Genomic DNA, 14,182 nt, shown 5'->3' with positions numbered 1-14,182 from the left:
CCAGGTTTTCCTGAATCTGGACAAGTGCTGGATGGCCTCTCGAACACACATTTGGGATGTTTCTCGCCCCCACATCTCTTTTTGTCCCTTCCTTTCCCTTTGGCATCTATTCGTCCTAATCCTAGACCAAGTATATTCCGACCAGATACTGTATATTCAGATGGTGTCTAGGTTAAGATGAGATGGGTGTAGTGTAGACGTGGCATTAGAATGCGCCTCAAATGTGTCTCCAGTAACCACTTGTGATTTCACCTCCCTCCACATTTGATTTTTTATCTGTGAGAAACTATGACCACTACTGAGCATAAAAAACGTGTTCAGCCATACAACTAGAGAAGATATCTGCAGCGGCTAAATGATTACTGAATAAAACTTACCAGGTAGTCCTTTCTCATGTGTCAGTGATGTATTTACATTTTAATATTTACACTATACTGCAAATGTCGACACATGCTGCCCTGACCTCCTCCACATGTGGCCTGAGTGTGTTTTAGCTGTCCGCTTGTTGTTGCTTCATCCAAGATGCAGTTTAGTTTGAGGTGTCTCTGTTCACCTCAGAGGGCCCTGTTATTAATGTGAAGGTGACGAGGGTTGTCCTGGTAGAAAATTAGTTAGCAGGTTGGGCTAGGCTTAGGAATAGTTAGTTAGTTGCTAACAGTAGAGTTCAGCGGGCTTGTTCTCTAGAATAGACCCAGGGATAATATTTATTCAGGAAAACCAGGAGTGTCAAAGTCCATTTTCAGCTGATATGCTCACCTTTCTCCTAACGGCATTTGCATTTACACTTCTTTATTAGCATTACACTGTGTTAGCATATCCCTGGTTTATTATTATCACAGATTTGGGGGTATGAGTCTGTGGAGAATATCATACTGGGCTGCTGCACTACAAGTAGATGAACCAAACAGAATGCATGCAAAAATGGCAGCCACCACAGCTGCAAATCAGCTGAAGCTAGAGGAAATGGAATCTGCCTGCACTGTGCTGTTGATTGTAAAGGGATTTACCATTGCAGTACTGGCCAGAACAAAGGAGAAGGCTCAGAGTGGAAAGAGTAACACAATGTGTCCATCTGCAACTCCCTCAGGCCCCGATTGGGTTGTAGTGGGATAAGGAGTTTGCATTCGGATGTTTGGCCCAGTGTGTTTGGCTGTGGATCACAGCTCCGCTGAACAGAGCCCAGGCTCGGTCTCCACTGTAAGCCTCCTCTTTTCTATGCCTTAGTCAATATTGCTAGCTCACAGCTACAAACACCCATGCCCATATCTAATTTCCTTGTGGGAGTCATCCCAAAAGGATCAATAAAGAGAAGTCTAAGTCTAATGTCAAACACACAAATACACTTGCCTGTTGTCACCGCATTCCACTCTGGGTGGTCCATTACATCCAGACAGAACAGACAAGACTGTTCTTAAAACCAGCCTGAAGCCATATTCTTATTTGATAATGGAAGGAAGTGAAATGCCCATTGTGCTTTGTGTTTAGTCATGTTTCCATACATAGCACTGCCATTATTGTGTCTACTGTCCATCTGCAGCTTTTACATTCAGTGAACATCAACATCCTGGTGATTTATTGCTAGCTGTTTATCAGTGCTGTTACACATGCTATATTATCATACTGTATCACTGCACGCAGACGAATGATTTTCTGTCAGTAATGCCAGTGTCTTATCCCGAGCAGACTGTGTGGAATCAAACTTGCATTGTGCATGTGTTTTGTGAGTCAAACATTGAGAAAGTGATGAGCGTTTTTTTCATCTGTTTTGAATCATCGTTTGTTTGGAAGATTAGTTAGTTTTGTGTGTGGGCAATTGGTGTAGAAAGTGATGTGGGAGAAAGAATGACAGGGATGACAGAGCACCCCGAGGCCATGTTAATAAGGACTCCCTCTTTCTTTCCCTCCTGTTCTTTCTTTCTTTCTCTCTCCATGTCTTTGCACTCCTTTCTCCCTTCCCTTGACGATAGCAGGAGCAGCCAGACCATTTCTTCACTCTCTGGCGTTTTCTCTCTCTTGCCCACCCCTCCTTTCCTCTTGCTCTCTGTCCAGCTCCTTCCTTTCATGTTTCCTCCCTGCTTCCAGTTTTCTCCAATCCTCCCTCCCTCGATCCCTCTTTGAACCCTCAGGCCGCAGATCAGCCCAGTGCCAGGAGAGAAAAGGAAAGGAGGCGAGAGGGTGGGTGGGTGGGAGAGAGGGTGGTGAGGGAGATAGAGGCATGGCCTCTCATGAAGATGGATAGAGGAGCTAGAGAAACATGCAGGCCTGCAGAGATGAGCAGACGGACAGAAAGAAAGTCAAAAGGTGGCTTTCAGACCATTTTCAGACTGAAAACAACATCCGTATATTTAAAAAATAAAATTGGATTGTAATAATAACGGTGTGAACATGGACGGCACCAGATTAGATGGCGAAAACACAGATACATACTTGTCAACCATAGTTCCTTCTTTGCTGTTCACACCAGCGCAGCTAGCCCAATGTACTCATAAATAGAAACCATACATTTTGCTAGCAAAAAGAGGACATTTGGTTTCTTCTGTTCAGTGCCAGCATACACAAACCACTGTGTTTCCACTTTGCTTCACTTTTTCTCACACAGTCTTAACAGTCGCTATTCTTTCTGTCCGTATCCAGCTCCTGTCCATGTGAAACCTCAAGGGAAAAGAACGTAGTTATGGCCTCACTCATTCAATTAGCTTGTGTGTGTGTGGTTAAATTGTGGTTTTGGATCCACAATTAAGGTGAAACAAATGTCTGCCTTCTCAACTCATTGTGTCTTCTCTTTGTTTCTGACAGTACTGGCATAAAGGATGCTTCAGCTGCGAGGTCTGCAAAATGACTCTAAACATGAAGAATTACAAAGGCTTTGAAAAGAGACCATACTGCAATGCGTAAGTTGTCCCTAAGTCATCATATTGTGTATATCAATGAGCATGTCTCGTGTTTTCATCCTGCATCCCAAAGACACTGACAGCAGTGTTAAATCTGTCCACAGATGGAAATAGGGCTCATCAAATGTGTGTGTACGTAATCATGTTGCAACCCAACTAAGGCCCCTCTTTCCCTCCTCTGCTGTTTATCAGTGACTATTCCAGCTCCCCTCTCAGAGAAAATGCCTGTATGTGTTGTGGGAAAGTGCCTTCCTCCCTCCTCCTCCTCCTCAGTGGGGAGGGGGGGGGGTATATGAACAAAGGAAATTCCTAAAGTTCCTCTACAGTGACACAGGCGGACACTGAAAACTAGCATGTCCACTCACGCTTCAGCACATACTCACACACTAATGGCTCATCGGGAATCCATGGAATCCCCCTGTCATTACTTATAATGATTTTATTTTCTCTCTCTCTGTGTGTGTGAGAGTTGGAGGGTGAGTGCATGTTCTAAGAGGGAATGCAAAAAGAAGGGTTTGCTTCATGTTCTGACAAGCTCTTATTATTTTTATTATTATTTTTCCTGAACTGCCAATTCATTGCCAGTTCAATAAATCAAGACGTCATGCTAACATTGTCATTCTCAACACCAGTGGATAGGGTTTGGCTTCCTTTATGATTACAATCAGGGATAAGTCATTTGTGCCAAGTCTAGGGTAAAATAACATGGTGCTGTATTTTGTCTTAAAAAATTTTATGGAACATATATCATTTCTTGTCCATATGTCTGAACCTAGATGTCTTTTTTGCTCTGTCAGTGGTGAAAGTTTTTCTTGCTGTATTCATCCAAATTTGGCTGCTAGAGTTTTTTTGTTTTGTCTCTGTTTATTAGCCACAAACAGCCATTAAAGGTGCCGTAGGTAGGATTGCAAAGATCCAGGACTTAGCCAAAAAATGTGAACATTGACAACTTCTCAGTCCCTCCCCCTTTCCGCTAAAGCCCGAAACGGTCTCCTAAGCCCCTCCCCCCCACAAGGGAGAATGAATGTGTGTGCATGAGCAGTGATTGACCCCCATGGCCCTGATTGGTGCATCTGAACAGAGAGCAGTGGATTTTTGCAAATCGCACTACAGGCTATAGGTGATCTTGGAAAAACGGCCTTTTTCTTCGATGCCCCTATCACATGGAACGCTCTGCAACAAACTAAGGTTAGAGGTACTCCCATCTGCTGTTTTTAAACAATTGGAGTTTAATCTGCGCTCTTTAAATTGCAACTGTTTTTAGTGTTGCTCATGTTTATTTGTCATTGCTGTTGTTTTTTATGTATGACTCTTGATGTAAACTCGTCGTCATTGAAAATGAGGGAAACCTCAATGCCCTTAGTATGTGTGTATATATATATATATATATATATATATATATATATATATATATATATATATATATATATATATATATATATATATATATATATAGTATAAATAAAGGTTAAATAAAAAGGTGATGCCAGAGGAGCCGGATTGATTGGAGCGTGTGACTGATTTGAACACTTACAGGAACTCCTATTTCCCTAATTTTCCTTGAATCTCTCACTTTTCTTTTTCCCGCTCTATATATTTAATGAAATAGAGTCACACCACTCAGAATAACTGCACCTTTTTCTCTCAATTTGAAATGTTTCCAACTCCGTGAAAGGTCGCATTTAAACCTGAGAAAATGAAACAGGAAAAGAGAGAAAGAAGAAACATCACTTTATCTGATGGGGGGGGGAGCAGTGAAACTGAAGCAGTTAAAAGGAATTGAGCCCTTATTACTTTTATTATTAACACCAGTGGATTTTCTACTTTTACATGCCAAACTGTCTCCTGTGAAAAAGGCCTGTTGGTGCTTTATTATTGTGTCACAGTACAGCGATCACATTTTCTCACTAGGACCACTATTGGCCATAAACCTTACCATAACACCATAAAGCCAAACACCTGTGTGCAGACCCTAATTAGAGGCTTATATAAGATGATAACGTATAGTAAATTTAGTAGTAAAACATCTCTGTCCTAAAATCTCACTGTGACCCTGTCCCTACTTCCAATCTTTGACATTTGGTTTAAGGTGTTAAGCCCCTACAGCAGGTGTCATCCTACTATCATCTTTGTTTCTACAGACTGAAGTGGCTTCTTCTTTTCCCTTTCCTGCCTCCAATGTTACGTCCGCTACCCGCGCCAGCAGGAGCGAGGCCCTTCAGAGCCTGTTTATTATGCCTCTTTCCGTTTGTTTAAAACAAGTCTTGTCCGAGTAAACATCATCAGTGGAAGAGCCTCCCACTTCAGGAAAGGAATTCAGGCTATGTTCTCTGTCATTATTCTGTGGGATAACTACTTTATCATTACTCCTCTATATTTGTCCTTGGTAATTGATATAGGCGTTGTTTGTTTTCACTGTATTCCCACCCACCTTTTCCCTGAGAGTCCCATCCCTGATTAGATGCTCCAGTCACAGGGGGACTGTGGGAGATTGAGGACAGCAGATAAAATTCTTCATTTCCCCAGGAGACTGTGGGAGCCATTGGTGGGACGCTGCCTTAATGACTGATAGTCCAGAAATGAATTTGAACATCAATGTGGTGTTATTAAGAGGGGTCTCAAATGCCTTGATTTAGTGTTATCATTCAGAAAGCCTGCCAGCTTTCTTGCTTTTAACACTATCTCGAATCATTTGGTGACATGTTGTTGATAAATAACCGGTCAAGATTAAATCCACTTTCATAATGTGGCATGGCACTGTTCCTGGGGATGTACTGCCTTATGTTTTAGTCTGGGAAAGAGCTTTTTTCTCATTTAAAGATATATGAGTTTCATTGTATAATGGATTCTGCCAGTCACATACATCTCTGCTTGTTGCTTTCTAGCTCTCTTCCATCAATGCTGCCTCTACCAACTGTGTGTGTGTGTGTGTGTGTGTGTGTGTGTGTGTGTGTGTGTGTGTGTGTGTGTGTGTGTGTGTGTGTGTGTGTGTGTGTGTGTGTGTGTGTGTGTGTGTGTGTGTGTGTGTCTCATCTGTTCAGATTTTACATGTATGAAATGTTCCTGCTGAATGATGCATTACAACCTTTCCAGGTCTCACAGGGTCAAGCCAGCCACAACATCTCCTGGTTCCACTATGCAAACAGGCCTCCCCTCCTGCACAGTAGGCAGTTTGTTTGTGTGTGTGTGTGTTTGTGCATGTGTGATTACACATGCGTGGCCACCTCACTCTTCCACCCCAGCAGTACCTCTCCTCCCCTCCATTTTGATCACTCCCTCTTTTTAGCGTTCACAAGGCTAACTGAGTTTGTGCATGTGTCACCCACTCCCGTCTGCGACTTATTACCTTGTTATACAACCTGACAGCTAGATGAGTGTTCCTGTGACTCACTCGTAGCCTCAAACAGCCACGAAAATGCGAGCATGGTTGCACACACACAGACACATATTACAAGATCCCACTGAGTCAGTAAGCTTACATCTTCAACCCTGTTGTGTGTTTGTGTAGCAATGTATTGACCCTTAAGTGCAGACAGTTTCTAAAGCTGCATTAAAGATGACAGGAACGCACAACAAACAAGCAGGAGTTTTCAGACACACTGTTGCTTTGTGAAAGGAAGTGTGTTCCACCACAAACAAGACACACCCAATTCCAGAGAAAAAGGAACATATTAGTTGGCAAGCTTTGATGAAGGGACAGTCCCCCAAAAAGAGAGAGAGATACACTACCGGGAAATAAAGGGGCAAAATATATGGCAGCCAATTGGTGAATTTTGCTAAATCTAAACCCATTTAGATTTATTTTGGGATTGTCTCCATACAGATACGCTTTTGTCAGATGCAACTATATTCTTCATAAACTGCCATTCAGCATTGATTAGACTTAAAGCAATAAAGGATGGGTTCCTGAGACTCAAATCACCTTTATTAATGAATGTAAATTGAGAGCATTAGGAAATAGACCTGAAACACTACAGGTAAACATCAGTGTCACAACATTTTAGCCATGTACCCTTGTTTCAGCCCAACTTTGCCTCTTTATTTAAAATGTAACAGATAGTTATGTAGGTTTGCACTCTGCAGTGGCAGGGGGCACTTGTATTTAATAAACAAATGAAAAAGACAGAGTGGTATGTCTGCATAGGAAACACCCTTTCATTATTTCTGTGATTAGATATCTCGCAACAATAAAAGACTTCATTTGCATTGTTTGATCAGCTTGTTCGCAGCCTGCCCGGCCACGTAGCAAACAGCTACATCTGCCTACTACATCTGCATGTTGCTGATAGCTTCCTTTTTAGGAAAATGAGTGCTAGCAGTTGTAAAAGCCTAGTGTTTGAGCCTACACAGACCTGCATGTGTTTGTATGAATGAAAGCAGGGATCAAGTGCTTGTGTGTGTTGTGTATCACAGAGCTTCAGTGCCAGCTTCGTTCAACTTCTCCAACTACATTCATGTTCCGCTCCCTACTCTCTGAAATTATTTTTGGGGTTCCTTTTAAAGTGGCTCCTTTTCTTTTTAAGAGTGCTTTACGTTATGTAAAATAGCCAACCACAATCCTTATGTTGAAGTTATTTTTACATCCCATAATCACATCAGGACAATGCTAATTCAGTTTTGTTTACCATGTTGTCAAGGAAACGGTAACCATATTGCCTAAATGGGTTACCCAGAGGCACAGATAGTGGTTGAAGATTTTTGAGGTCACCCAGCACCCTGAGGCAGGCTGGGAACTGCAGTCCATATGAGCTGTTAGAGAAGCTGTGAGGGCTCTTCCTCTTCTACTGGATTTAAGCCATGCGTTTTTGCTGCCTTGGATCACACTGAACTGGCAGGCACCATTATTTGTTGACCTGGAGGCTACTTGTGCACAGAAGCCTCCGGTGTATAAAAACACTGACTTATGCCTTGCACGCACTAACAGTGGTTTATGTAATCAATAAGTAAGCGTGTGCGATGAATGGCTTTTGGAAGGATACTTGGTGTGCTGCATGTCTGCGTGTTTCTGCTTACTTGTGTGTATTTATGTTTGTTACATTTGTTTCAGGCTGAGCATTTTCTCCTGAGCAGTGGGTGGTTGTGAGTTTGTCACGGTCAAGAAAATTCCCAGAATCTTATTCAGAAAAGAGACTCGCCTTCACACTCTGCTGAAAGGGGCTGCCCATGACATCATTCACACTCACCCACTGTCTCTTTGACCCTGTTGCTGTGTCTGTTGTGTGCTGTGTCTCTTCCTGTTATCCCCCATAGAGCTTCCCCCATGTGTGTATGCGCATATGTTTGTGCCTGTGTTTTGTAAGCATGGAAAGCTTTTTCCACACCTGCTATGGCTCGCCTCCAAAACTCTGCAACCTTCAGGCTCTCATTCCCCCACACAGCTCCTGCCTGCACTTCCTCTTTTTCAGACTACCTTGGCTCCCACTGACAGAGCATTGTGTGTTATACTGACATGCTTTTTGTCTACAGGGGCTCCTAACTCAACCTCAGGACCACCTTGAATAACAAACACCCTCACTGTGTGGCCACAGACTGCACACTGCTTGAGTTATGCTGTTTTTTCTCTTAGAGTCGAGGCTTGAGCGTCACAGTAGGAGCCTGAGTAGAAGCTGACATCTCCCTGTGTGTGTTTACTGTGTACTGACATTCTTTTGCTGTCTTGTGTTTATTTTTTAGACACTACCCTAAGACAACATTCACCTGTGTGACTGACACTCCAGAGAACAACCGCCTCAAACAGCAGAGCAAGATGCAGAGCCAGGTATCTCTCTCTCTCTCTCTCTCTCTCTCTCTCTCTCTCTCTCTCTCTCTCTCTCTCTCCCTCTCCTCCCTCTCCTCTCTCTCTCTCTCTCTCTCTCTCTCTCTCTCTCTCTCTCTCTCTCTCTCTCTCTCTCTCTCTGTGTGTGTTAGCAGCTACTCATTCTGACTTGAGTTAACCCTAAAAATGTATCTGGAGTAAGTACTTTCACAAAGCCTCATTCAAGTTTATACATTCAAGATAATTATGTGGTAACAGCTTGAGAAGTCAAGCATGAAATTGATTCACAATGGACAAGTAAGAGATTTTAAGAGAGGGCTGGGAGGTCCACAATCATGTAATGGTATGATAAATAGGATATTATGGTGACAAAAACCGGCAAAAGTTAATGTAAAGAAAAAATAAAGTTACTGAGGCTTTGGATCCCAATCCAATGTGGAGGAATACGCAGCTTCCCCTATTATCGGTTCAGTCTTTTTAATGTCAAATCCAACAGAAATACAGAAGAATACTAGCACCCCTTAAATTATATTAAATAGTTATGCACTTTGGAAATATCAAATAGGATGTTGCTTAAATCTGGTTTGCCAAACTTTCCATTTCCTTTTATCGGCAGTTGAAAAAGAGAGAGCTTGTTGCGTAAGAAAGCATTGCAGCATAAATGTCCTTAACTCTGGTTATAAGCCCATTTACCTTTTTTTAGTTTGAATAAACTGGCAAAAGTCTAGAGAAAGCAATGCCTTTCAGTTGAGCAGTTATTTTGCCTAAGCGCGAGGTTCAGCTCAGCCTGAGAATTAGCCTAATAAGAACCAGGTTAGTCTGAAGAAATGTTATGTTTTCAATTGTAACAAAGCTTGACCACATTTGAACCTATTTGTGGGAACTGATTTTCCTGAAAAAAAGTAGGTAGATTCCACAGAATATGGTCTTCGTCTGTCTGTGATTGATTGGTTAAATTTAAAGTGGGATATTATTTTTGACATCCAAACTCAAATAAGCCAAATATTCTGTGATAATCCTGGTTTAACCAGTACTTATACAGCCCTCTTGTTGCACACTGCTGAGAGCAGTAGTGTTAATGTGTCTGGCTGTCATTTTTATGCTTTTTTCATGATGGTTGCAAACTGGATTATAGCCTAATAAATCATGTGCAGTACGGATGCACTATACCTTCCTCTGCATTGTTGTTGCTGTACTTTTTTTTGCAGGGCCACCTAAGTGTACTGATCATAGATCCTCCAAAATTACTCTGCACCTGTTTTTATCAAGTAGCCCCCAGTCTTAGGTCCCAAGTCTGATTTTTGACCACATAAAACCCTACTATGGCTTTTCTTCCGGAAGCAAAAATAACAAAGACCCAAATATGTTCTAAGTTATAAAAAACCCTCATTAGACCAAAATATCCTTCTGAACTGGGTCATGTGTTATTGCCTTGATAAAGATGGCTCTGATAGAGAGTCAGATTTGTACTCACAAATGGATTTTTATCAATGTTTCGCCAGGTTTGCTGTCTGTAGTTACAGAAAGCATAACAAATCACAAATAAACTGGCTATAAAATGTTAAATATGATGGCAAACTAGCATCAGACAGTCGTCAACTCTGAAGGCTGTCATGTGGGGCATGTACCTTTTAGTATTCCAGGAACGTGACTATCAATGTGATCACTAAAGTAACCACAGAGCGATAACCTTGGAAGCAACACAAAGCATTTTAATGAAAAAAATGCAAGTTTTAGTGCAGTTCAGTAGAAAAGCCCCTTTAAATGCAGTCATTTTGAGCCTCGTTAATCACAAAAAAGCTCTGCAAGATTCTGGAGGGACTGATCTATGGATCTGAATGGTGGGAGGATTCAGGTGGGAGGATTCAGAAGGAAAAGCTGAAGGAGAGGCTTGTTTTCTCAGCATGTAGTAGAGGCGAGTGTGTTCAGAGAGGAGGCAGGGCTTATCAAAGAAAGCACATCCCTCGTCTTATCCGGGTGTCAGTTTCAAACACTACGGATGAGACTGGGGTGTGTATGTGAGAAGGGTTTTTGTGGAGTATCGGGGTGGGTCAGTGGTCTTGTAAGGGAGGGGGATGACTGAGGGATTGAGGGGACAGATGGTGTTTTCTACGTGGATTGTACATCCTAACAGCCCCCAACAAACACTAAACCATACACCAAGAGACAGTCATTATAGTCATGGTTCATCATAGTCACGAGCCTAAGAATGAGGTTATTAATACACAAAAGATGTTTGTGTGTGAAGGATTTGTGTAATCATTAACAAAGGATTCGAGGATTCTTTCTCTACTCTATAGCACGTGATCATAGTGGAGCGGAAACTATGATTTCACGAAATACCCAAAGCTTTTAACAGAAGTAGATTGGTCTAAAATGATTTATGATCAAAAAGTTCCCTTCAAAAAGAGGATACAGGTGAGTCCTCTTCTGACAAGGGCTGCTCAAATAATGCTTTTGGGTACAGAAAACTAAAGAAAAAATAACTGATTGTGCTGCATGTCAACCAGACTACCAGAAAGAAGAGGTAGTTTTTAAAGAACTTCCTGTTAAGCAACAGAATATTTGAGCTTCAGTGGTATTTGATAATATAATTATGTTTTTTACCCCCTTCACTTAAATTCCAATAGATAATAAAAAATAAAAAAAACTGAATGTAATGCCCATTAGTCACACACATGTGCATGTGTAGTTTATGTTTAGATGATATGAAATAAGCCTCTTGCACTATGATGCTTGTGTGCGACAGTATTAGTGTTCTGTACTCTTTGTGAGTGCATCTGTGTCGCGTAAGGAAGTTGAAGATGTTTGTGGAAAACTGTGGCCATCTAACCCTCGCCAACACCGCCGCTGCGTTGCTACGGGAACACTATTGCTATGGTAGCAGGGTAGAGGTTTGTCACACCTCATTACAATACTTTGCGGGGCGAAACAGAAAGAAACAAGACGGAGAGAGAGAAATAAAGAAACTGGAGAGAACCAATTGGGGAGGAGGAGAGGGAGAGCAATGAGGTGCACATTAGTGAGTGGAAGAAAAAAAAAGGAAGAGACAGGAAGGCACCAACACACAGAGAGAGAGAGATGCAGGGTGAAAGAGGAAGAGATAAAAGTAAATCCCCAGAGGAAGGAAAGCTAGAGGAATGCAAATAGAAGCAGAGAGAGAGGTTCTAATGAGGAAGAGCTCCAGCTCTATGGGACGACTCTGTCTGTTGCTGTTGAGGCAGTAAAATATGAATGAATGAAAAAGGAGAGCAGCGAGAAGGCAGTTTGGGTGGGGGAAGAAAGCAGCGGCTTGATTGGAGGAGAAGAAGCTGTTGCATAGGCTGGACCTCAAAAAGACAAAGGAGATAGACTGAAATAAAAATAGGGGGAGGATCATACGTTGAGTGATGGGAGCGGAGCGAGAATGCAGGACAAAGATGGGTCGAGGCCACATTAATCTTCCTCATGACTTATCCTTGTGCGCAGGCTTGAGAGCCGTGTATAATTTCCTGTGAAATGAGGATCAGCCATAGTTTTCACACAATTTCTCAGCGGCGTCACGCCAGAGGTTACGGCACATATGGATGTATCACACACACACACACACACACACACACACACTATCTGTGAATCACAGCCATGGCATGTCATCACAAAGGCTTGGGAGATGAGAGGAGGATTGGTCAGCACTCTGTTCAGCAGTGTCAGACATTATGTGGTCGTCAGGGTGTGGTGGTGGAGCTTTGTTTCCTGGTCTGTTCTTGGTGGAGTGCAGGAAATTGGTGCATCACCATGGAGGGAGGAGTAAGGGTTTGGTTGATGTGGGTAGGTGGAATTAAGTCATTGTTGAAATGTCATAGCACGTGCCTAGGAGATAAGATGGAGAAGAGCCAGGATGTGTAGCTTTTTCTTTCAAAATAAAACTTGTACCTGACTTCCTGTTTCAGGTTTGTAAATTGGTGTATGTGGTTGTGGGTTTAAATACCAGAGATCAGGGGCGCCTGGGTAGCTCACCTGGTAGAGTGCACACCCATATAAACAGGCTTAGTCCTCGATGCAGCGGTCACGGGATCAACTCTGACCTGCGGCCCTTTGCTGCATGTCATTCCCCCTCTTTCCCCTTTTATGTTAAGCTGTCCTGTCAGAAATAAAGGCCTAAAATGCCCGAAAAAATCATCTTTAAATACCAGAGATCAGCCACAAGGCAGCTGTGAGGGCGAGCTCCATGCATTGTAATTTCTGATATTCATCTGACGCTGCATGGGCTGGACATTTCCTCCTCTGCCCTTTGGGTCAGGATAGGGTGGGGAGGTTGGAAAAACACACACACACACACACACACACACACGCACACTACCTCTCATTTATGACCATATATGGTTGCTACCACGTCCTGTATGTAAGGCATTTACTCCCCAGCAAACAGGAAGTGAACGTCACCACAAAAGACTGATATGTTGGACCAACCTTACTCTGCTTGCACTCGTAGCACACACACAATGCTAATGCTTACTTCAGTCATAGTTTATGCGTACGAAAACATTGATTATTTAAGCTGCAGAACTCAAACCCTTCTGTATCTATGCTTAAAATAAAATGGGGATATAAGGTCTCTTGTTTGTTGTTTTAGTTTCAAACTTCTGCTTTACAGTGAGAAATGTAACGATCTCAATACGAAAAAGGTGATGAAATGTTTATAGAAGCACATGCATCATTTTATTAAAATATGGGCTAAAAGGGGCACCTGGATAGCTCACCTGGTTGAGTGTGCGCCCCACGTACTAAGGATCAGTCCTTGACGCAGCTGTTGCAGGTTCAATTCCAACCTGCGGCCCTTTGCTGCATGTAATTTCCCCTCTGTGTTAAAATGTACTTTTTAACTTGAGTTGATATTTCTGGAACTTCATTTAACAGTGTCGAGCTGTAATAAAATCAACAGTAAAACCATTTTTCTGTCCGTAAAAAAATATTTTATTAGGCCAAATGTAAGCTCAGGACTGGTCCATTTGTCAAGCCAAGTACAAGTACTTATAAGGTGGACTCTGATACCACATATAAGGTGGACTCTGATACCACATATACTACTGTATAGGTGAAGAGCATAACATTATTATTTTTTAAAGAAATAATAAATTCATTTCAAACAAGCAGAAAAATATCAAGACAAATCTTTTGTGATTTTGTGTTGTTGTTGTTGCTTTAATCAGTATATGTTGAAAGAATCTAGGTCAGAGCATCTATAAATAATCATTTGCGCTGCATCTGTTGAATTTTCCTTGTTGACTCATACAAATGCATTGAAACTGGCGGTGCATTTTCATTTCATGTGGCACACACTGTATTGTTTGCCTTGCATGGTTTTAACCCCTTGTTTTGTTTCTCACATGAATTGTGTTTGCTCTACAGGTTCTCTACAGGGAGGATTTTGAGAAGAATAAAGGGAAAGGTTTCAGCGTGGTCGCAGACACGCCAGAGATGCAGAGAATTAAGAAATCGCAGAATCAAATCAGCAATGTAAGTGTCAGCAATACAGTCAAGACTGTCAAGACAATCA

At 42.0% G+C, this 14,182-nt stretch overlaps 1 protein-coding gene across 1 annotated transcript in view; it reads left to right on the top strand.

Annotated features, from left to right (window-relative positions):
- The window catches only part of lasp1 (LIM and SH3 protein 1), a 28,101-nt gene that overhangs the window by 5,698 nt on the left and 8,221 nt on the right, over positions 1-14,182 (top strand). The window contains exons 2-4 of the mRNA XM_031318657.2: positions 2,797-2,891; positions 8,565-8,649; positions 14,035-14,142. Of these exons, the coding sequence (XP_031174517.1) occupies positions 2,797-2,891; positions 8,565-8,649; positions 14,035-14,142 (288 nt within the window). The remainder of the gene's footprint in view (positions 1-2,796; positions 2,892-8,564; positions 8,650-14,034; positions 14,143-14,182) is intronic.

Source organism: Sander lucioperca, chromosome 21, assembly GCF_008315115.2.
Source record: "Sander lucioperca isolate FBNREF2018 chromosome 21, SLUC_FBN_1.2, whole genome shotgun sequence".
Classification (NCBI taxonomy): Eukaryota; Metazoa; Chordata; class Actinopteri; order Perciformes; family Percidae; genus Sander; species Sander lucioperca.
Note: the sequence above shows the minus strand (reverse complement) of the source record. Positions and strands in the feature narration are given on the sequence as shown.